The following is a 22748-nucleotide window of genomic DNA, read 5'->3' on the forward strand; positions in this document are numbered from 1 at the left end:
AGTGCAGTGAACATCTCTGGAGCAAGGGAGGGTGCAAAAGGGACCTGATCATAGTGAATGTGAAGCTAAAATTAGATGCTTGCAAAAGCAGATTGGGATGTAAAGATTAAAAATAACTGCTGGATCTGCAGGAAGTGATGGAGAGCACTGGATTGGGAGCCATCTGAGGAAGATGATTTCAGGGATGATGCAAGCCAATGGGAAAAGAAAGAAGTTAAGAATAGCAGCATATCCCACAACAAAAAATGACTGCCATCTTGGGACAGGCAGGTACAGCAGAACAAACTGCCACAGCAGATAGGCAAGAAAGTGACGTGTCAACATTCATCATTATGCTAGAGAATATGGGGAGCTTTTAAAGAACTGACAAGAAGTTGCTCATATATCAGCAGGACCATGTGTTTACTACCTAATCTCAGCAGAGCACTGGTGTCTCCAACTCTCCTGGCAGCCACAGTGCAGTCAGGCTCCTTGGATGGAGGATAAATTAAGAGAACTAGTGGCACAAATGCACTCCATGAGTAACATGTGACAAAATGAAAGAGAAGGACCAATCCATTGAGCTGCTTTCACATTAAGAGACAAACAGTATTTACTTGCATCCCACAGGGCCAAGCACCTGCCTTGCTGCACACGCTTTTGTTCAGAAAGTGTTTGAATAATGGTCTCTGGAGGACACAGAAAGATATTGTGTAGATGATATTCTGGGGATCACAAAAGAAGAGTTACAAGAAAGAGGTATCTGAGTTTTAAAATTAATAGATCAAGAGGGATTTAAAGTCAATTTGAATACAGCACATTTAATGCAATCCCGGGTTAACTGCTGGGGAATTGGAACTGGCAAAACAAGATAGATCTGAGGAAACTTAAACTTTCTGTGAAATAAAGACTCCCATTGCTCAGACTGAGCTCTGGAGACTGCTGGGAGGATTGGATCTCTTGTGGCACCGCATCTGTAACTTAGCTAGTACTATCAAAGCATTATGACTATTACAGAAGAAACAGGAATGGAGGCAAAGTAAGGAGTGAAATGACAATTTACTTACAGCAAAAGAAGCTGCTGCTTGAAAAGCTCCTACAACAGAACATACCTTTGAAGGAAAGCGATTGATAGTAATAATTTCAGCGTGAGATCATTCTGAGGGATCAGTACTGTTACAGAAAAATAGTGAAGAAAAATGGATACCAATAAGGTATGTGTTCCCCTTCTTTAGGATCCAGACCAAAATTTCCCTGACCATGAGAAAGCCAGGTCTGGTCTGTGATGGTCCTTATCACTTTCATCGTTGATACTTTGGTTGCACCCTGGTCTACTCATACTCTGCTCTTAAGCACAAAGAGAAGAAATCAGTTAAAGTGCAGATGTTCTTTGAAGGGAAACCAGCAATAAAACAAAGTTATTGTGTGCCCATAGGAGTGCTAAGCTTGTACAGAGAGGAAAAATAGTTGGGGGTGGCGTTGTTAGTGGAATGAGGGAACTAGAGAAAGGATGTTGGCAAGGAGCAAAAGCGCAGGCTGTCATAGAAAGCAGTAAAAGACATAAATCCAGTATCTCTTTACAGATAGCTACCTTGTTGATACTAGAGTAAAATACTGGTTGTCTTATAGACAGAAGGGTGATGGTAAGCAGATAATGGGACACCCAGAAAGAAAACTGGATGTTTATTTTACATGCCTAGAGGGAGAGTGGGAATAAAATATATGTGAAGGAAGCTAAAGCATGTAAGAAGGCTGAAAGCAATGCTTAGAAACAATTTAATGAGCAAGTATATAAATTGACTCTGAGTTTATTTACAGCAGCCCCAGCCAGGAATCAACTAGAAGAAAAGAAGGGATGGATAATGTGCCTGGCTGAATGAGACCAAATCATCTCAGACTGTTATAACATTAGCAAAAAAAAAAAAGAGAGAGAGAGAGAGAGAGAACAAGGTACTATGAAAAGAGTGCAAGGAATTTATATTTGGCCCCAAATGAAGCCAATAAAAATGGCATGAAGTGTGCAGTTTACTCAAAGGACAGTGAGGCTCTGGCACCGCCAGCTGCCCAGAGAGGCTGTGGATGCCCCATCCCTCAAGCCCTTGAGGGGCTCAAAGCCAGGCTGGATGGGACCCTGAGCAGCCTGATGTAGTATTTGGCAACCCTGCCCATGGCACAGGATTGGAACTGGGTGGGCTTTAAGGTCCCTTCCAACCTAAGCCATTCTGTGATAATATGATGCAAAAGTGAAGTAGGGGGCCAAATATATCTGAAATTGGATAGAAAGGAACAAGCATCCAGAGCCCAGCCTGCTCAGTGAGACTGCCCCACTTCAGGAGTAAGGGACCACCACTCACTCATGTTGGCGTGAGCGGCTGCAGCAGATCTGTTTATGTGCTTGCATATGAACATTGCTGGTTTATGTCTCGAGCTTTGCTTATTTTCTGTTTTGTAGGGCAACAGATTTTACTACAGCCCCACAAGCAAGCAGCAGCTGAGAGTCCTGGTGCAGTGATGCAAACTCTGAGGCAAAGCAGAGGAGTTGAGGTCTCCGGCAGTTTGCAAGAATTTTTAACTTGACTCCTCACTCCATATCAATAGTTTTGTGTTTTTTGTAAATTGCATTAATTATAAACATTTAACAAGGCAGAAAATGACTGTAAAGTGCCTTGGAGAATCCAAGGTGACCTTTATGGGCTTTGAGGCCAAACCAGTGTCCTTTTCATAGTGATAGATCTAACCTGCGACTTAGCCTGCTTTAGCCTCGATTACCTTGCTGCAGCTTCCTAATGCGGTAGTAATAACTTAAGATCCCAAATAAAAAATTGTTACAGCTCTTAAGAGAACCTTGAGAGTTGTAGCTCAAAGATCTGGATCCACCCAGATTGGGAAATCATAGCTGAAGCTTTGGAAAAATGTTCTAAAATTACAACAGCTGAATGAAGTAGGTAGTTTTGTTCATTTACAGAACAATTCTCCAAGGAGGACCAACTGGAGGAGAAGCAGCCAGACCTAGTGCTGAACTGCTGATTTCTGTAATGCTCTTTTGAGCAAATGCCTGAGTAAGGAGGAATTTAGGAGGAGGTCAAATAAGAGAGGAAGCAGAAAAGATTCTTGAAGCGAATGGGAGACTGTGTGCTGTCAACAGCTAGCCAGTTACGATTTGAGACAATTGAGGGTTAAATACACCTAAGCAGAGATCTGAAATGGGAAATATGTATGGAATTCTAAGCTATTATGGCTGAGCGACAGTAGAGGTAACACTGAAGGGGTGATGGCATCTGTAAGTATTGTAGGACACCTGCTCAATAGCAGAAATTAACTGCTAGGCCATACGTTTCTTTCAGTAATAAGCGATAAAAATCCATATACAGAGAATAAGGATGGTAGAAGTCTATACAGAAACATTACTACTGATGATGCAAAGAACTACTCATACTTCCCCAACCTGCTACCCCCCTAACTGTTGTGCTGCCTCTGTGCATCCCAAGCCCAGCTCTGATACTGCCCAGCTGCATAACCTTGGGCCACACTTCTAAGCAAACTGCTCAGTTGTGAGACAGCTGGCAAGAAGATAAGAAGGGCAGAAACAGGGGGAGGAAAATTGAGAGCTTTGAGCCAGAGCAAGTGATTTGTATCAACAGCGAAAGCTAGATGAAACCAGACTTGAGCATCTTAATTGTAGGCTACTTTCCTCAGAAGTGAACAGCAATAGCATTAGTCATGCATCTGAGCTACATCAGGTGACAGTGATATTAGGCTATGTAAAAACAAGGTGATGCTGTATTTGTGCAATGCTGGAGGATTTGAAAGCATGTGAAATTCTGCCATGGGATTTAAGTGCCAGAATCGATAAACTCAAGCACCAAGGCTGCCCAAGGCCACCAGCACAAATGAGCATCAACAGCTGTGGCTGCTATCTGCTGTGAGCAGCAGTAGTTGAGTTACTGAGCACCAACAGCACAGCTGGTTGTGATCTGTGTCCCTCCATTGATGAACTCCCATCAGGGAAACTGCAACACAGGTGTGGCTAGGAAGGTGAGAAGTGGGAGGCATTAGGAGTCAATTGAAGCTGCAGATGACAAAAGGGGCTGCCGAAGTCTCAGGTGTGAGAGCTTTTAAAAGAGGGTTTGGAGGCTCTGCTTCTGGGTTTGGGATTGTTTTGTGGTGCTTGAAATGAGGGAGGTACAGGTAGGTTGGGGCTCCTCTATGTCTAGGTAGATACTTCTGGCTTAGATCAGTGTAGAGCTTCAAGGATGCTCTAATGCTTCTTTTGTCATGGTGGGGCTGTGAGCACAGGGACTTGTCAGCAAGAAGCTGAGGGGAGGCTGAGAGCTGAGATCTTAAATGTCATGATCTTGGTTCCAGCAGAAGTGCTCTGAGCAGCTCTGAATTTCCTAAGTGCAAGGGGCTGTAAAAGGCTTGAGGTGGTGGAGACTGGGTGCCCTCTGTGGAATTGCTGTAGGGACTTGTTTTGAAGTTAAAAAGGCAGATTAACTTATTCTCTCAAACTGCAAAAAATAGCTTTTTATTTTCTTCTTGTTCTTTTCCTTTTAATGAAACTGGCTTTTGGTAAAGCAGCTTTTCTCCCTTCCTTGCATCCAGGGACCTAGTGCACAACTCTTAACTTCAACTTTGTAGCCTGACCCATGTCTTTGGACAGTGTTAAAGCTCTCCCAGCAATCAAAGGCGAAGTCACCCAGGATGCCAGCAGGCCTTGGGTTTGTCCCTCTGCCTTCCTCTGAGCTGGCCCTACGTTCCAATGTGGCAAACTGTTGGGGTAGCATGGGGATGGGCAGCAGTGCAAATGCTTGGAGACAACAGTTAAAAGTTATGGGCTAGGAATAGGGGAGGGCAGAGAGGAATGGAGGAGCCCAGTTCTCTTATTAACTGATCACATTGAGCGCATTAATCAGTGAATGAAGCTCGTCCCTTACGCTCTCCAGGGAGTGGCAGATGGTCTGGGGGCTGTCCAGGAGTTCAATGCTGTGGGTGTAGGGCTCGTATTTCACTGAGAAGGGCCGCTTGATATGTGCTGCATAGTTCCTGTAAGGGAAGGATACAAGGTCTTAGTACAAGAAACAGGTCCTCAGCCCAGCTCCTGGCCTCCTCCTCCCCACAGCTGTTCACCCAGATCACAACTGGCAAATGCCTCTCTTAGAACATTCAACTTAACACAGAAGATTTGGTTTCTCACCTTCCCACCTTTACAGGGCTGTAGAGATGCCTGAGATCACTCCATTCAGTAAGGAGGATGCTGAGTTTGACAGCAAGTTTCTTGGGGCTGAAAACATGGACTTGCACCAAACTGAAGAGTACACTGAACTTGCCACCCTATGGCTATCTCCAGACACTTTCTACTCAAATTGCTTTTCTTTTTCCTTCAAAAATACCAAAGAGATTTAGACACTAATTGCAGGGAAAACCTCTGGCATTGTAGTATTACATTCCTAAATCCTTTCTGTCATTCACTTGTTTACTAATCTCTGCTTGGGGAGGAGATGACTAGCTGCAGGCTATGTTAAGATAGGACTGAGAGGCAGCAGGTCAGACCTGTGCACAGAGATGGGAATAGCATCACCAGGCTGAGCTGAGTAATGCTACACTATTTCACACCCTGGGCCAACTGAAGCCTGAACCTGAGTGACAACCCTGACTTCTCATGGCACATCTCAAGAACAAGGCTTTGTCACCAGGTTTACCTGGCCAAGTGTTCATGGATGTCATAGTGAACACAGCAAGAGGAAGGTTTCTCATATTCAGCTCCAAGGCTTACGTCTGTACACTTGACAAGGTAGGTTTGTGGATTTTTCCTTCTTGACACTTAATATTAAGTTGGGAATCTACGTTTGTGTACTTACGGCTAAAATCTCAGACTGAAAAGACCTGTGATGATGAAGGGAGAAACAAGTACTGGGGCAAGCGTGCTCATTACTAAGGCTTCACCCTTCTGCTCCTGAATTGCTTAGCTTAGGGTACCCTCTTGTGGCTATCGTAGGTCTGCACGGAATGGGAAGTGCATCGCTCCCTTTAATATGTCCTGGGCTGATTCTATGCGCTGTAGGAAGTCTGATTACCAGGATTTGTGAGAAAAACATCACTGGCTACAGAGAAGACCAGGGGTCACTAAACCAAAGCTGCAAGCTGGTGGAGGATTTTTTTTTTTTTAAGTGCCGGCCACTGTCAACATTTTCTAGCCTAAGTTTGAATAAGTAGTGTATTTTCCCCCCTTTAAATGCAATGAAATAACCCGTGAGCCAAAAAGCTGAGTGCTTTTTGCTTTTTTTTTTTTTTTTGCAGACTGTGTGTGAGAGGAAGGGTTTCCTAGGTGCTTACTTTTGAGCATCTGGACCCTGGGTTATATGAGTGGTGCAAGTGAGTGCCATAAAAGCAGAAGTTGAAATATGACAAAACTTGCTGTGTTGTTTGTGTAAAATATCTCATTTGTGGGGTCTGTAAAGTCATGCATGCTGTGTGATGCTTTGTCTCAACATGTACCCTCTCTATGCCAAGACAAAATGATATACACAAGTTTCTTCTTGCAACTAAATGTGACTGCACTGAGTTTTCCTCCTGTAAATCACTCTATGGTCAAGATGTTGTTCTGAAGTGACATCTGTGCACAGAGCTACCCCAGCAGTCTTAACACGTTTGCTGTTGCATGTGATGTGGAAACCAAGTTTACTAGTAAGATAATGCATGGGATCTGTTAACCATGCTACAGGAAGAAAAATTCCCTTTTTCCAATGGATCCATGACATGCAATTGTTTTTCTTTGTATCCAAGCTACAAAGAATGGCTGAGATTTTTGCTAGTTGAAAGACAGATGTGTAAGTTGCCCAGGTGTTACTCTGAAAGACAAAAACTTTTTCTGCCTCTTAAATTCAGAGATCAGAAATATTTTGAGCAGCTCTTCGTGTCTCTCCTAAATCTTTTATATGACACAACTGATGTGTTCTGGAGGGGCATGTGCTGGTGGGAGATGCTGTGTTGGTTGGCTGGTGCCGGACCTGGCTTTTCTGTGGCAAGGAAGCAGAGGAAGTTGTGATGAGTTCTCTGAGCCTCTGTGTTCTGGACTTCCCACCAGCTCTCTACTATGTTGCTCAACCTCTCCTGGGAGCTGGAGGTGATCTGTATCTCCTTTTGAGAATTAGGGAGTTGTGCCAGATTTGTCTCTTCTTTAACTCTCTCAGCCTTGCCTCAATGAGTGCTTCTTTCTCTGTTCCAAACCCTCCAGCCCACCTTTTGTTGGATAGTTAGTGTCCCAATCAGAGAGAAGCTGGGACTGTAGGAACTGATGAATTACTTCACTCCATGTAAAAACTGGGTGAATGTTTATTTAAGCCTGAATTTTTGAAAGACTAACTGAACTCTTTCCAAATCTCTTCTGAGATTATATACTGAAAGCAGCTATGGTACCAAGCCTTGTTTTAAAATAATATAGCTTTGTGTTCCTTTGTTTGGGTCTCCCTCAGTGCCCAGTCCTACCTCAGCTTGTTTTTGGCATCGCTGAAGCTCTCAGACACAAAATACACAGGCTGGTAGTTCTGGTCCTGGTAGGGCTGAACAGCAGCAGCATCAGGATCAAAGTCCCGTACCTCTGGTTCATCTGACAAGGAGTGCTATGGACACAGTGGGAAAAGTTTCAGCGTAAAATCAAAGAACCCAGAGAAAACATGCTAGAAATGAAGAATAGATCAGCAAAAGACATTGCAGCTGCTCAGAGGAAGAGGGGTTTTGTAGTAAAGAGTGTAGAGCACAGTGGTAATTTGTGCTGGGACTTACGATGAGCTCCCCATAGGAAGACAGGAGACCTGCCCCATAGGCTTTGACTATTCCGTTCTGTCTGCAGAGTCCAAACTCCACTGTAAACCAGTAAAGCTGTAAAAAGAAAAGAAAAACAAATGGTGGACACAACTCTTCTTCATTTCCTTGTCCATGCACTATGCTGAGGGTTTGGAGATACTTGAATGAATGTGTGCCTGGCATGGACACCAAATTGCATGAAGGATAATTCTCTGCCTCCTTCCCCTGCAGCCAGCCCTGCCAGAGCAGAGTGTTAAACTAAACCTCTGCCATGCTGGGACAAACTGTGCCCCTGTCCACATGCAATGACGGGTGCCCTTGGAGCAGGCCAGTCACCTTGCTGAGGTAGAGCCAGAGGAAGTGAATGTAATTTAATCCTGTACCAAAGAATCTCAGCAATGCTGTTAGAAATATGATGCTCGTGGATACTCTGGTGCCTCTGAAAATTGGGTCAATGTGCAAGTGAGCTCTGCTGTTCATCTAATCTCTGTTCTGCATGATCATCTGGGGGCAGCTTGTTTGGGGACATTAAACCTGCAAATGCAGGGGTACCAGGCTGCAATTCTAGCACCACAACCATTCTAGTAGAGGAACTGGGGTTCCTCTGGGGCTGATGGAAAAACTTACTGTAGCCAGTTTCTCAATTTCTTCATCAGTTGCTCCCAGAGATGCAAGCCCAATGTCCTGGGAATATAAGAGTGATGTCAGGATAGATTTGCAGCAAGATCTACTTAAGCATGTAGGAGCTTGTCAGTTATTCAGTTCTCACACAGTACAAGCATCCACTTAGTACTTCTGAAAACTCATAGTGCATCTTTCTTGTGGATAATGAGAGTAAAGGAAATATCAAGATGTCGCTTTGGGAATTTCTGTCTATCTCATAACATCCTCTGTAGCTGGTGTCTGGGAATTCACATTAGCCAGTGTTTCTATTGGAACAACTTGTTTGAAATGTTTATTTTGCACATCCCTTCTTGATCTCTTCCTCCCCGTCCCCTGCCTGGTGGCTCCTGCTGTGGTAATTCTCCAGCTGCCCCATTGCACCTTCAGGCTGGTACTCCCATATTCTCCCCATTATTGGGGATCTCCCTTTCCTTCATCACCACCAAACTATTCATGATCACCTTTTCCTTAAGCCCACCTCTTTCTTGCTGACTTCTTAAAGACAATTAGTAAGGCCCTTACGCACAGATTTCTCTGTTGTTATTGCCTGGAAACAACAGAGATAGTCTACCTGAGCTGCCAAGCCTTTTTTGTTGCTTAGTTGCACTCAGATTAAATGGCTATTAAGTATTCTTCAGTATATAGTCTAGAAGAAGGGTGTAAGATTGGTAAGAAAAGGCAAGGCTGAAAGCAAACAGGCATCAGCCAAAGTTGGAGCTGAGGCAGTCATGTCACATGTTGAAGGAAAAAGTACCAAACCCAGATGTGCATATATATTGCAAATCTGTCCCTAGCAGACATCTTCACAAATAAGTGCTGAGTGTGCTATTGCTATAGCAATTGATTTGGAGTATGCTGTCATGTCCTGTAGAAACCCCTTAGAGCAAAGCAATGCTTGACTGCTGGTATGGTGTAATGAAAACCCAAGAGAAAAGGGTGGAGAGGAGAAAATCTCCTCCAGGCAGTGTGGAGAGTGTGAAAATCTCCTCCAGGAGTGTGAGTGACAATCAGGCCTGTTTGGGATCTCACCTACTCCCTTACACTCTTGGGGAGAAGCAGCGGAAAACTACCTTACCTGGGAGAACTGGGCAAATGTCTTGTCAGCCAGCATTGGGACGTGCCCCAGTAGCTCATGACAGCAGTCCCTGCCATTGTCCAGGGGAAGGAGGAAAATGCAGTCAGCAGCAGATAGCTTGCCCATTAGGGAAAAAGCCAAATGTTCCTTGCTGGCTGCCAGGGCCAGCAGTACTCACGGCTCAGGGGAATGCATGGGTGAAGATGCGTGGCGGATATACTGTGTGCACTGGAACACACGGAAGGCCAGGCTGGCAAGGAAGTCACGTGCAGACAACAGGCCAGCCACAGGCCGGAGCTGAAAGCCAGTCCTCTCTGAAACAGAGCATAAGGCTTTGTGTGAGGGGGCAGATCACAGATTGTGCTGCTGTCCTATGGTTCCAGCACCTAAAGAAAAATATTCAGTGCTGGAAGACAAACAGCTCCTTTGCTGCCAAAACCAATGTTCCTGCTTCTACTAGGGAGTTCATTAGTTGTTCAGTGGGTTGATGATGGTCTTGACTTCCTAATGAACTAACCCTGTCTAGTTGTGGCTTCAACCACCTCTCCTCCATGCTTAGATTTTCCCATTGCAGCTGCCACTGCTGTGCTGGAGCCCTGGCTGCCATAGATCCAGGTCCCCTGGGCTTTTCTCTGCTCCATCAGGAGCTTGTACTCACCTTTCAGGAAGCGGGAGACCTCTTCCAGTTGAGGGATGTTGTTCTCATTGTAGCCACAGAATTTCTCCAGTAGATTAAAAGCTTCTAAGTACTCCTTGCAGGCATGAGTTGGATACAGGCTCTTCAGAGTGCTGTATACCTCCTTCCTTCAGGGCAAGAAATGACACAGTCAATGACCTGCCTTGACACTTGTTCCTCTGGACGCACACTACCAGGTTCTCATGCTTCTAGATTTCTTGTTCTGTGCTTTCTGCAGGACTAAGTCTGCCTCTTTGCATACTTATAGGAGTACACAAATGTACATATTTGGAGGAGCATGAAGCATCAGTCAAATCTACGCTGACCTTCAAGGTCAGAAGATGGTATTAAAAGCATTAACTGGAATTAAAATATTCCCTGTACATCATTCCTGGAGCTGCACTATAGATGGTCAATATAAACAAAATGTGACCTTGTTTAAGAGTCAGAGTTCTCAGTAGTAGCCTGTGACTGACGTAACTTCCTCTCTGGGGAAGCTCTCTTGAAGGAAGCTCCTAGGGGTCTTTTTGCAAATCACTACAACAATCCAGGTTTTAATTCCCAGTTTCTAGTGCTGGTGCCATGAGTTATGAATTATATCAGCACTCACCATGTAGCAGTCTCCTCTGCTGTGTACTCCACATGAGGGATTGGATCTCCCCTGCAAGGCAAATGCACTGTTACTGACAGTAGAAGAGCACAAGCCAAGCTCCTCTCCCTGTTGAGAAGGAAGCCCTTCGGAGAAGCTCTGTATGATGGTGATCAAGCTTCTTCTTTAAAATAAACAAGGTGGCAGGAATGACTAACTTTTGATACTAGGTCATTTGCACAGGTGCAGTAATGGAAACAGAAAAGCATTAATTTCACTGGAAGTTATAAATAAGCAAAGGATGAGCAGAAGCTTAGCAGGCTTAGTATTTCCAGTCAATCCAGTTTTCACTGAAAAAATGGGAAGCCTTTTGTGAGAATAAATTAATTTCATGTGCCTAAGCTGCAGGGAGCTGATGATTATTAGAATGAATCAGTGGCTGGGAAATAAAAGTAGATAATAAAGACAACTAAACGCATTTGAACTGGGGGGGGGGGACGGCCAGTATTGTCCATGAGACTAAGGACTGCAAGAAAAGACATTGTTTATTATAAGTGGGAACTGAAGAAGGCTGGTGCTCTTGCCTTTTCTGCATCATAATTATATTTTCTAAATCTTTATCTCTGTATTTTTGAATGAATGAGGTATTCATATATTACAGTGATAAAGCATAGTTCCTGTTCCATTAAGAGCCTGAAGGGATGTTACACGGCAGCCTATGAATGCTAACCTGATAGGCAAGAAAAAGCATCCTAAATGGGTGCATCATCTTAGTAGAGTATTTATACTCAGTCCCTTAGGACTCTCTTGCTGGCTCACTTATTTCCTATGCATTTAATATCAGTGCAAAAAACAAAACAAACAAACAAAAAAAAACACCTATCAATGTATATATTCCAAGCTTTGAATGTGCATCAAACATGTAATTTAACAGAGCAGTCAGTAAGCCATGGTTGGATCACATCAAGTGTGCAGATAGCTCAAGAAGGTGATCCAGATAATATCCATAGCTTGCTTTCAGCATGGCTCACTAAAGGAATCTACATTTAAGTGCTGCTAAAAGAGGCACTGTGGTGGAAGGCAGTGTTACTGAATAGGATCTAGGGAGTGTTTTTACTAACCCAACTGAACACTGGAGCTCTGATTGATGTTGTGAAGAGATTTAGTGCTATCGCTGCTTACATCAGAATGAGAGTATTAAATAGCAGTACAAGAGATAGTCTTAATTCTATATAAGACAATTATGAGACCATTACAGGAATCTATTTAATTTATCAGAAAGAGTTAGTAGTCTATAAATGCCATAATGGGGTGGAAAAAGTGATACAGCTCTATGAAAGATGTGTATGATGCACTGGGTAGAAGCTAAATCTACTGATGTTCTATTTTGAAATTAAACATCCTTTTCAGTCAGTATAATGAACCATTGGAATAAGTTTTCCAGACATGTGATGATTTTTTTCAGTATATGAAACTTTGAAGTTGAGACTAGATGTCATTCTAAAAGAGTTGCAACAGTTCATAGTTAAGTTGGAGATCTGGTGGAATTACACACAGCTTTTGTTATGCAGCAAGTTTATTCTGACTGTATCAGTATATGAATAAATGACCACAGACATTTTTAAATTAGGGATGGAACTGGAATGCACGGAGAGAAGAAACACACAAAAAGAAGTGGAAATGCTAAATGGGAGAAAACACAAAAAAGGTGTAATGCATGTAGCGTTAATTACTTTTCAATAGGCTGTCTTGACATGGTATTACTCCTGCATGAATTTGAGGGACAATACTTACTGCTTATAGTGAAAAGCGATTTCTGCTATTGATTTCCTCCTCTGGCGATACACCTGGTCAGAGTAGCCCTAGGATGAACAATAGGAGCATAAACACAATGCTTTAAATCAGTTACTAAATTTCTAACCTGATAAAATTCGTTGCTGTCTGGAGCAACTGGTGGTTCTGGTACAATTCCCTGACCAGCTGCATGAGTAGCTGTTCTCTAGCTCCTTATTTCTGAGATCTGGCTCAGGGCTCAAATGCAGATATGTACCCATACACTCACCGGGTGATCTAAGTCCAAGTCAGGGTCAAACTTGGTGACCAAATGGTGGCACTTGTCCAATTCACATATTTTTCTGGGAAACCAGTGAACTGTGGGGAGAGAGAAAAACAGAAGCTGTCTGTGGAAGCAAAGGATGAATGTGAGACTTTGTGGAGAAATGTGCAAGGAGGTGATCCTGAGGCATTCTTCCCTTGGTCACTTTCAGCATATCACTTCTTTTCTGATAATATTGAAATCTTTGCCCTGTTTCTGTTTCAACCACAGCACCGGGGAGAGGAAAGAAAAAAAAAAAAAAAAAAAAAAAAGAATTTTTATATTTTTCTTACATTTGTCTTCCTTAGTGGTCCTCACATCTTCTGCTACCCTCTTGATGGAGCTAATGAAAGTATTAAGGTCAGAGCTGTGCACTTCACAGCGCACAAAATACTCCAGTTCAGCAGTGCCTTCGCGGGGCTTTCGGCTGAGTCTTGTCTCCAAGTGGTGGATTTTAGCTTCAAATGTCTTGTAGAACGTGGGAAAGAAAAACAAAAGCATTAAACACTGGAAGACTGTAACACTTGAGAAAAAACTGATGCTTTCCAAAGATGTACACATACGGACATTTGCGGGGAGGTCCCTGCTGCTGCACTGAAAATTATTTTGACTGAGGTAAACTTGCTTATCCGTTACCGAGGTTTTGCTTCTGAGAGGGGAAGTCGCTAGGGTAGAAAGCAACTTCCTATGGTCCCCTTTTCCCTTTAATTAGTGGATTTTTGGTGGTGACGAAGGGGGGCAAGGAGCAACCAGGGAGCCGGCGGGCGGTGCTGGCCGTGGTGCTGAACGTGCGGGACCGCCGTCTCCGGGAGTGTAGGCAAGTCTCCCTTGCCTGCCATCACAAGTGTTTGATACCCGTAGAAAAGCAGAGGTTTAACTCACCCACTACACGCCCAATCGCAGACGAATACACACACACTTGAGCATAAAATCTGAAGCGATCGTTCAGTTGCTGATTTACAGCTGAAAGAAATCTGTAGATGTTTTAATTTGTGTTTAAGCCAGCCATTGGAAAAATGTGAATAGGTGGGTTTTCTAGTTTTTCGTCTGAGAAACAGGATCTCACCCCCATTTCATACATTTGATAGCTTTCCTGAGGGACTCGTGACAGTGATTTAACAGCCACCTTATTGCTACTTAATGTCTTTTGAAGAGTCTAGCCTCACCCTTGTCAACAGTGACTGACATAAATGCTCCTATAAGACTTGCACCCCATCATTTTCCTCAATTTTTTTTTTGTTTGTTTGTTTTGCTTGTTTTGTGAGGGTTCTTTAGGAGTCGAGGAAGAGGTTTAAGAAGAACGTTTGTTCTGTCTACATCCAGCAGGTTGCTAAATTCTGCTCAGACTCTAGTAGTTACTTGGGGTTCATCATTAGAACTGAATTCACACAAAAATAAGAAGTGGACAGAACAGAGTCCCAAGTCCTCCGAAAGGTCCTGGTAGAATTTTGGATGCTTTCTTTATCTCTGTGAAAATCTGGAGTATGAGCACGAGTCCATGGACAATGACACAACCTTTCCAATGTCTCTGAGACATCTTTGGTAGAAGAAAGAGCATTATTTCTTTTGTTAATCAGAGGCAGATGAGAAGGAACAGATGCGATGCCACAGGTAAATTAAATTTAGGACGGTGTTTTTGAATGTACCTACCAACTTCAATATTACATTGTCCCCTCAACAATCAATACCTTTGCATTAATCTGACAGCTGTGATTGCATTACCTATGCTTTGACTGCATGTAACACATACAGCAGAGTGAAACCAGCTTCCCTGCAGCCTGGTTTATGATGAGGCAAATGTCATTATGCCCGTCTGCTTTCATATCTTGTACCTGCATTGCCAGAGGGATCTGGGAAATGAATCTTTCTCTGTTGTGGCTTGACATGTTTGTCTTTTTATTATCTTGAAAGCTCTCTCTGTGACAAGATCGAAGAGCTTTTTTTTTTTTTTCTTTTTTTTTTCTTCTCCAAAGCAGATCTTGATGCTGCAAGTAATTTTCTCCAGAAAGAAACAAATAATACTTGGATGTAAGCTGCCCCTGTCTCTTCCTTGATGTTTAAAAGCTATTGAAATTATAGACCTAAAATGTGCTGTAACATGCAGTCTGCCAAGTACAAGAGTCTATACCTCCATGCTTCATACCTGCTAAGCAGTGTGTTGCATTTGAAATGTTACGCTGATGGGTTTTTTATTTTTTTATTTATTTTACTTTCCTGGCAGCATTGTGCTTCTCTTAGGAAGGAGACGCGATCATGGTGACATTAAATGTACTATGTCTATAATATCCTATTGTTAGAAAAGTATTACATTTCTGCTTGACACGTGTGTTTGATGGATTCTTTTGAAATAAGAACAAAATGTTGCCCAGAAACAGTTTTTTCTTACAACCATTATTTTAGAGAAAATGTGAGATGTTTTTTAAGTATTAAAAATCTGAAACACTTTTCAGAAGATTATCAGACATGGTGCTGCATGGGCTGTAGCTGTAATGCCTTCTAATTTCAGGAAAATACTTATCCCCCAAAAAACAGGTTTTGTTTTTTGGTTTGTTTGTTTGCTTGTTTTTTTTTCTTAAAGTACATAGCAGTAAGACATGAGGCAATGGACACAAACTGGAAGCAAGGACATTAAAAAAAAAAACAAAACTTTTTTCTTTACCATGCAGGCAGTAAAACACTAAACAAATAGTCCAAGGAGACTGTAGAATCTCTACTTTATAAACATGGCCATGAATAACACACTGCAACTAGACCTGCTATGAGCAGAAGGTTGAACTAGAAACCTCTGTAGGTCCCTTATAATCCATGTGGCTGATGAATAGGAACAAATTGTCCTCTTGCTGCTGAAGTTAATGAGATTAAACTACTATAGATAAAACATTGCACAGATCCCCAGTTTACAAAACACTTTCAAATCCTTCTGGATGAGAATGAGCTATATAAATGCAAGTTGTCATGTTTTGATTATTGTTTAAATAGCCAGTACTTATCTCAATCTCTCCATTCATGGTACAGAGATCCTAGATAATAGAAGATTATATTGCTGGCTAGAGGACAAAAGTGCAATCAGATATGAGTTTTCATCAATTTTAAAGCTATTTATAGGATGCACCTCTGTGGAGAAACCAACACAACCTTTAACACTCAATTCTTAGATTACCAAAGCCTTGACCCAGTAGCTGATCAGTAGTGAGGAAAGGGAATTTGTTCTGTAGCTGTGTAGAGCACGTGGTGTGTTGTGAATGTTTGATCAGAGCCCAGTGCACATAGTGCTGAGCAGTAGAGGGTGCTGTCAGAGTATGCTACAAATAATATGGGTGTGTATTGTGGGTGTGAAATTGTGTGGCTGACTTCAGTAATTAAGCAAAGTCGAGCCTAGAGTGTTATAAAAGCACATTCCTAGTGTGGGCATGTTAGGGCATGAGCAAAGCACGACTTTGGGAGATCATGCAGACAGTTAACTCTTAACTTGCAGTAGTGAGAACTAGTTTGAATCTTCCTTGATAGATGCAGGGGATATTTCTCATCAAACCACCATGAGAAGCATAGTGTTCCTTGAGTCCAGAAGCAGGTTAGAGACTCACCTCAAACACCTTAAGTGCTCGCGAGAGCGGAGAAGTCTTGGCACCCTTGAGCATGAAGAACAGGTTCAGCATGGCTCTCCCATCCTTCTCCTCAAAAACAATTGTCTCTGTGGACTCTGCTGCATCAGTGGCTGCAGCTGCAGCCTCTCGTTCCTTCCTGGCATCTTCAATGAGGCTTTGACGTCTACCAATGAACCGCGGAGACTGAATGCAGAATAGAAATAAGTAACAATTTTTATGGAGCGGTAGTGGGGAGCAGAAGCAACTCTGGTACTGCATGAGGTGTGACTGGAGTGCCTCATCAGAGGAAGATCGGAAAGGCTGGGCTGACTTGCTCAGCTTTGCAAAGGAAAGTATTGAGAACTAAGGCTTTAGAACTGAACTTTCAGAAATGTGACCTTTTGGGAAAAAGCTAAATATGCTTATAGTACAACTGAAGTGGGCTTTTCTCCCACGCCTTCCCCAGCAATATATATGTATATATTCTTCAAAAACTGAGAATCAGACACAGTCTTGCACCGTTTTAAGGAGTCTCGCAAACTGCAGGGGAGACGTGCTAGGTAAACACAGAATCATTTAAGAAAAAGGCATGCTATGAGGTACAACTGAAGCCTGCAGCTGTGCCCTGGCCAGGAAATATGAACTGTTTACAGGTGTATTAGTATAGTAGCCAATCTGCTCCCAGGCCCAGTGCAACCACCAGCCTAAGCACACCACATGCTCTCACGTTCTCTTCACAGCCCTATGCCCGTATGTCCCCAGCCGCATTGAAAGAGTAAAAACATATCCCACAGGCATTTTCTTCTGATTTAAGAGGATGCTTGCCCACTGATTTATAATTGGAGCTGCATCCATACATACCTGAAAAGTCCTCCCATTTCTCTGGTGGTTTGTTTTGTCCCAGCTAAGCCCTACAGTTACTTGGAATTACAGCTAAACTGCTGCACCTCTGTGCCTGGAGCCATGTTAAGTGGCTCTTTTATGTTTACAGTGAGCTATGAACCATTTCCTTCACTGCTGCTTTTGTTATACTAATAGCTCATATGCCAACTTATTTGTTTCTGGTCTTTCTGCAATAAGCCTTCCACTTTGAGGCAGTTCAGTTGGTTCCAATTTTCTGTGTTAGACACTCAAAGCAGATGACAGTCTTAGAACTTGCTGAAAGAAACCAGAGGCAGCACTGAAAGGGGATAGCTTATAAGGCAGTTCAGCATCCACTCACAGAGATGGACTGGCTGTATTTTTTTATCCTCTAATTCTAATGAAGGCATTTGGTAAATAGATGCCAAAAAAACAATGCCTTCCCTACCCTTTGAAACTTTGGAGAATATTTTCCTTTGAAAAACAGCCTGCTCAACTACTAAGCCTATTTTCTCTATTATTTTTGAAGCCCGCTGTGATGCTTCCTCTGAGAACCCTCTTGGATGCTTTAGCAGCACAGAGCTTCATGGCTTCCTCTGACATTTGAAATGCACCCTGAAAAACACCGTATCTCTAGATATCAGCCCACGTGCTTCTTCTTTGTCCTCTTTTTTAATAAAGAAACCCCTCTGAAGTGATATTTGCTGATCTTCAGCTACTTTATTCCTAGAGGCACCAAAAAATACCATCTAACAAATAAGCGCGCATTGCCATTTGTCTAATTTGGTGGCATTTGCACCGAAAGAGAAAGACCTCTAATAAATACCCTTCTGGTCTTAACTTTTAAGAACTTGTAAGCAGTGCTTATGCTTGGCTTTAAGCGTGTATTTTATATTGCTACTGTGTTTAAAGCTAAGCTAGTGTTTGCTTTCAGGTGCCTGCAATAAGTAGGGCAAACAGGGTCTGTGCTTTTCAGCAGTATGAAGCATTTCAGCTAAAGTGGTTTTATTGTATTATGCCCAGAGGTGCAAAAGTGCAATAGGGATTTTCTTCTGGAATGGAGAGAACAGAAGGAGGGGAGCCAGACTCCCATAAATCAAGTGAAATTTCCGCTGGGAGGAGTTATGATGGTATAACCATGCTGCCAACAGGCAGAAGCAGGGGGTTTGGTCCATGTCTAGGGGCTTAGATCCACACTTGGCGTGGCAAAGTTCATAGAAAAAGGGCAAGGCAGTTTTTTGTTTAGGAGAACATCAGGAGTGGTCTGCCTGCTTGCCGCATCAATGCTTTTCCTCTCAGCATCATCTCTCCTATTTCTCACCATTTACGCTCTTCAGGATGTTGCCTCTTTTTTTCTGGAAATTAGGAACTATTTTCTATATAAACTAGCCAAAATGATTTCTTGTGATAAATGACTTCTATTCTTTGGAAGATGCTCTTACACGGGATTTCTGACTTTCTCTGTGGACTAACTCCCTCATTGCCTATCCAGCTAAAATGAGAAATTTAATTTTGCAGAACACTTCTTTACCTCCCTGGGATCTGTGTCTGACTTGGTCATTCATCTGGTACAAAGGATTAGTTTTTCTTTCTTTGAAACTGCTGCAGTTCTGTGTGCCTAGCTGCTAAAAACGTGATGCTTTGAATTAAAGCATTTAGGCTCGCTTTTTGTAACAATCCCAGGCAATCCTTCCAGCTGTTTGGCTTCCAGCTGCCATCTCCTGATTAAACGCTCTGTAACCAAATCCCTGTTACAGATACAAGATAGCTTGCAAAGAAAAACTGTGAGCAGAAAATCTAAATATACAACCTGAAGGATTTTCCACTGTGTTTATCTCTGGCTGTTACAGCTGGTGTGTGAAACACCTTCTGGTGTGGGTGAGTCTTGGGATTGCAAAGCTCAGAAGGGACACCTCTGACCTGCTGGTGTGGTGGTGGTAGGGACTGGGTGGCCAATGGCCTTAGAACAACATGAGGGCTGGGGTTGAGTGCTGCCACACACAAATGCAGAGTCATGCCTCTCGCTAAATGCAAGCCAGCGAAATAAGCCAAGGGATTGCGGAGATCTCCCACATGAGGTAGGAGAGCTATTTTTTATTTATTTTTTGCTTTTCTGTGGATTTCTATTCCAAGAAGGGATACAGAAGTGGTCTGAAGTTTTATATCTGCTCTTCCAGGCTGCCACAGCCCTGCTAGCATGTCCAAAAGACTCAGATTCCTGCAGCTCTTGCACCCAAGGCCACACTTTCCATCAAACACAGCACAGCATCCCCGCATGCCCAATCACCAAACTCTCACCCCTTGGCCAGACAAGCCAGCATCTCAAGTACTGATCCAACACTGCAGTCTGGAAAATCCTTGTTTTTTGAAGAGCTACTTAAATGTTCATTATTTTACCAGGGTGGGAATGCCTGTGCAGGAGGAAAGCCTTCCCTGACTTCCATTTACTACTGAAAGTGAGCTTACCTCTTTGTTTGTTAATTGTTTCTCTTGCTTTCTGGCATGCTGCATGCTCCAAAACACCTTTGGTGCCTCCACCATGTTTCCTCCTGCTAAATATCCCAAGAGTTCCTTCCCCATGCTATCAGGGGTCATCCAGAGCCTGGCCACTTCCCTGACCTGCAGAGCTGTCTCATGCCCGTGGTCTCTAGCGTTTTCTTGACTGCCTTCCCATTTGGTTAGTGTTCCATTCCTACAGCCTACCCAAAGCATTTATTAGAATTTGTTCTCTAAATGCACTTGACAGCCCAGCGGGAAATGTTCTCTTCTTTCCCTTATATCTGCAGCTTTAGTGTGTGCAGAAGTATTCCTCAAGGTAAAAACCGGGCCCCTAAATAATTATGAAGGAGTGGGAGCAGAAAAGTGGGAAGATGTACTGAGAGAGTAACAGCAAACTGAATGAATTGCCTGCACCCTGCATGTGGTCTGAAATGAAATTCACACTTTTCCATTGTGCTATAACAGATGAAATCTCTGCAGCTTAACGTCTAGCAATGAATATAGTATTAAGTTTTTCAAATTGCATTAGATGCTGCGGATGCCTTGTTACTCCTGCCCTAATTCTATGGGTTATTTTAGTTGCTTTTGGCTGCGGGGGGGATGAGGGTGCATTTGTTTTAGCTTTTGTCCCCCTAGTTCTTTGCATTTCACACATCAGTGTGTACAGATGAGTGTGGGGGTCATTTACTTCTCCTGGTCTAGAGAACTGGCTGGGGAACACCCCTAGGGATAGTGTTGATCCCTCTATGCCTGTCTGCCACTGCCTACTGCTGGAGGAGAGGCTGCATTTTTTAGGGGAGAGGGAAGAAGTGGAGTAGAGTTGTCTTACCATGATGGCCTCGGCTTGCTTGGAGTCCAGCTCCGACACCGCCCTGCGGAAGCCTTTGGCTGCAGAGGTGGAGATGTTGGGGGTTGGCATCGTCACTCTTCCACGAGCTCTGCTCTCCGCTTTTCAGCTCCTTGCCAGCTTTTTATAGGGTGAGGCTGACGTCAAAGATTCTTTCAAAGCTTCTCCCCTCCTGCCGCAACCCCCCCATCACCACCTCCCTCCTTTCCCCCCTCAGGCTGAGAGGAGGAGGGGACGTGAAGGAGAGAAGCGTTTCTGTCCCATTAAATCTAATCGCCACAAAGATTGCAGACACCCTGCCTTCGCAGACCTGCTGCTCCCCCCACTTGTTTGACTGTGCCCATAAGATTTCTTCCCTGTTTTTCACCCCTCTCTTTTTTTCTTGTTATAATTCTCTCACTCTTTTTCAATCTGGTAGATTCACTTTCCCGGCTTGGGCATTGCATGAAAGGATTTTGATCTGTTAAAGGACAAAATAAACAGAAGGGAAAGAGCCTTTTGTTTCCTCCTTGTTTGCTATGTCACTGAGGCAGTAAAGGAGGAGGAAAGTAGCACCAACTCCCCCAGCTCAGCTACAGGACTGGTTGCTGTTCTTGGTGCATGCACCTCCAGAGTTGGGTTGGCTATGGCATGCTGACAGCAGGCCTGCAGGATTATGCCCCTTGTATCCTCAGAGGAGAAAACAAGGGGGAAAACCCGCTTCTGCATCCTGCTATCCAAGGATTTTGCTATTCTCGCTGCAATGCCTTAGAGGCCAAATGCCCAAGAACATTTGGTCTGTGGCAGCATGTGGCACAGCAGGACCCACCCAGAGATGTCCTGCTGCATTGAAGATTGGCCTTCTCCTCATGTGGGATTCAAGAGGTGATGCCCTCAAGTTGCACTGGGGGAAAGGGGGGGGGAGGGTCAGGTTGGATATTAGGAAAAATCTCAGAAGGAGTAGTGATGCACTGGCACAGGCTGCCCAGAGTGGTGGTAGAGTCACCACCCCTGGAAGTGTTGAAAACCATGGCGTGGTGGCACTGAGGGACATGGTTTAAAGCGGCTACAGACATGGGCTGATGATTGGACTCAGTGACCTTAGCAATCTTTTCAACCATACTGATTCTATGATTCTTTGCCTGGCAGCAACTCTCTAGCACCAAGCTAATGTGTTCCAAGACTGAGAGAGCTTCCCTGGATTTTGTATAGGAAAGAAAGGCAGGCTTGGGAAGGAGGAGAGTTATGACAATCATATTTGAATATCAAATAAACTTTTCATTCTGAATGTACTCTAATGAATTATGCTACCCTTTAAAGTAGCAAGTAGAATACCGGACTTCAGCACTTTTGGTCTGAGGCTTTCAGTTCAATCTCAGGACGAAGAAAAGTTTTCTTCATTCTGTTTTCTTAAAATCAAAAAGCACAACCATTTTGATAGATCTTTTATTTGTGGTGACTAGTTTAGTCTAAAGGTCTTTTTAGAATGCCATTTGCCAGAGAAGATGAACCTAAAATCAGCTATCAAAGCAAATTCCACTTATTCAAATTTGTAATCAAGTTACTGAAAGGATAGCCTTAAAATGTCAGTTCATGTGAAGAATAGAGAAAATGGATAAACTACTTCAATAAAATGGGAACAGAACAAGTCAGCCAGCCTTCCTGCAGGCTGTAACATATTCAGAGATCACATGTGAGGGCTCTTCTAACAAATAGAGGCTTTAAAAGGAGCCGATAACATCAGGCAAGTTTTTCGAGATTATTGTACAAATATGTGGGATTACTTCAACTACATATTTTGATTTCCTTTTTTTCATTACATATTGTTTCTCTCCTTGCAAAATCCAGCACTCTACTTAAGCTCATCAGCTCTTCTTAGTTTGTCAAAAAGCCCTTGATTTTTAATTCCTCTCCTCTATAGGGATGATAAATTAGGCATACAACTCCTGCTTTCTTTAAGCCCTGTTAATCTGTCACCCCATGTCTGTCTGGTGATGAGAGTCCCACATTGTACGGAAATGCTGTCAAGCACAGAGCCTCTGCAGAGCTGAAGTGTAGTCCTGCTTCCTATGCAACCAAGGGCAAAACATCTGCATCT

General features: G+C 43.2%; 1 protein-coding gene across 1 annotated transcript; it reads right to left on the minus strand.

Annotated features, from left to right (window-relative positions):
- Nucleotides 1-4358: 4358 nt before the first annotated feature.
- Nucleotides 4359-20743, minus strand: TH (tyrosine hydroxylase). The gene is made up of 13 exons (XM_042884591.1): nucleotides 20654-20743; nucleotides 16465-16668; nucleotides 13174-13348; nucleotides 12848-12936; nucleotides 12580-12647; nucleotides 10807-10857; nucleotides 10179-10324; nucleotides 9699-9834; nucleotides 9521-9590; nucleotides 8410-8466; nucleotides 7762-7857; nucleotides 7465-7598; nucleotides 4359-5022 (listed from the first exon to the last, which is right to left on the minus strand). Exons 1-13 carry the CDS (start codon nucleotides 20741-20743, stop codon nucleotides 4863-4865), a joined length of 1476 nt encoding a protein of 491 aa, XP_042740525.1. The 3' UTR covers nucleotides 4359-4862.
- Between the last annotated feature and the right edge of the window lie 2005 nt (nucleotides 20744-22748).

The sequence above is a fragment of the Lagopus leucura genome, unplaced genomic scaffold (genome assembly GCF_019238085.1).
Source record: "Lagopus leucura isolate 7727_CA_CO unplaced genomic scaffold, USGS_WTPT01 Super-Scaffold_100044, whole genome shotgun sequence".
NCBI classification, from domain to species: Eukaryota; Metazoa; Chordata; class Aves; order Galliformes; family Phasianidae; genus Lagopus; species Lagopus leucura.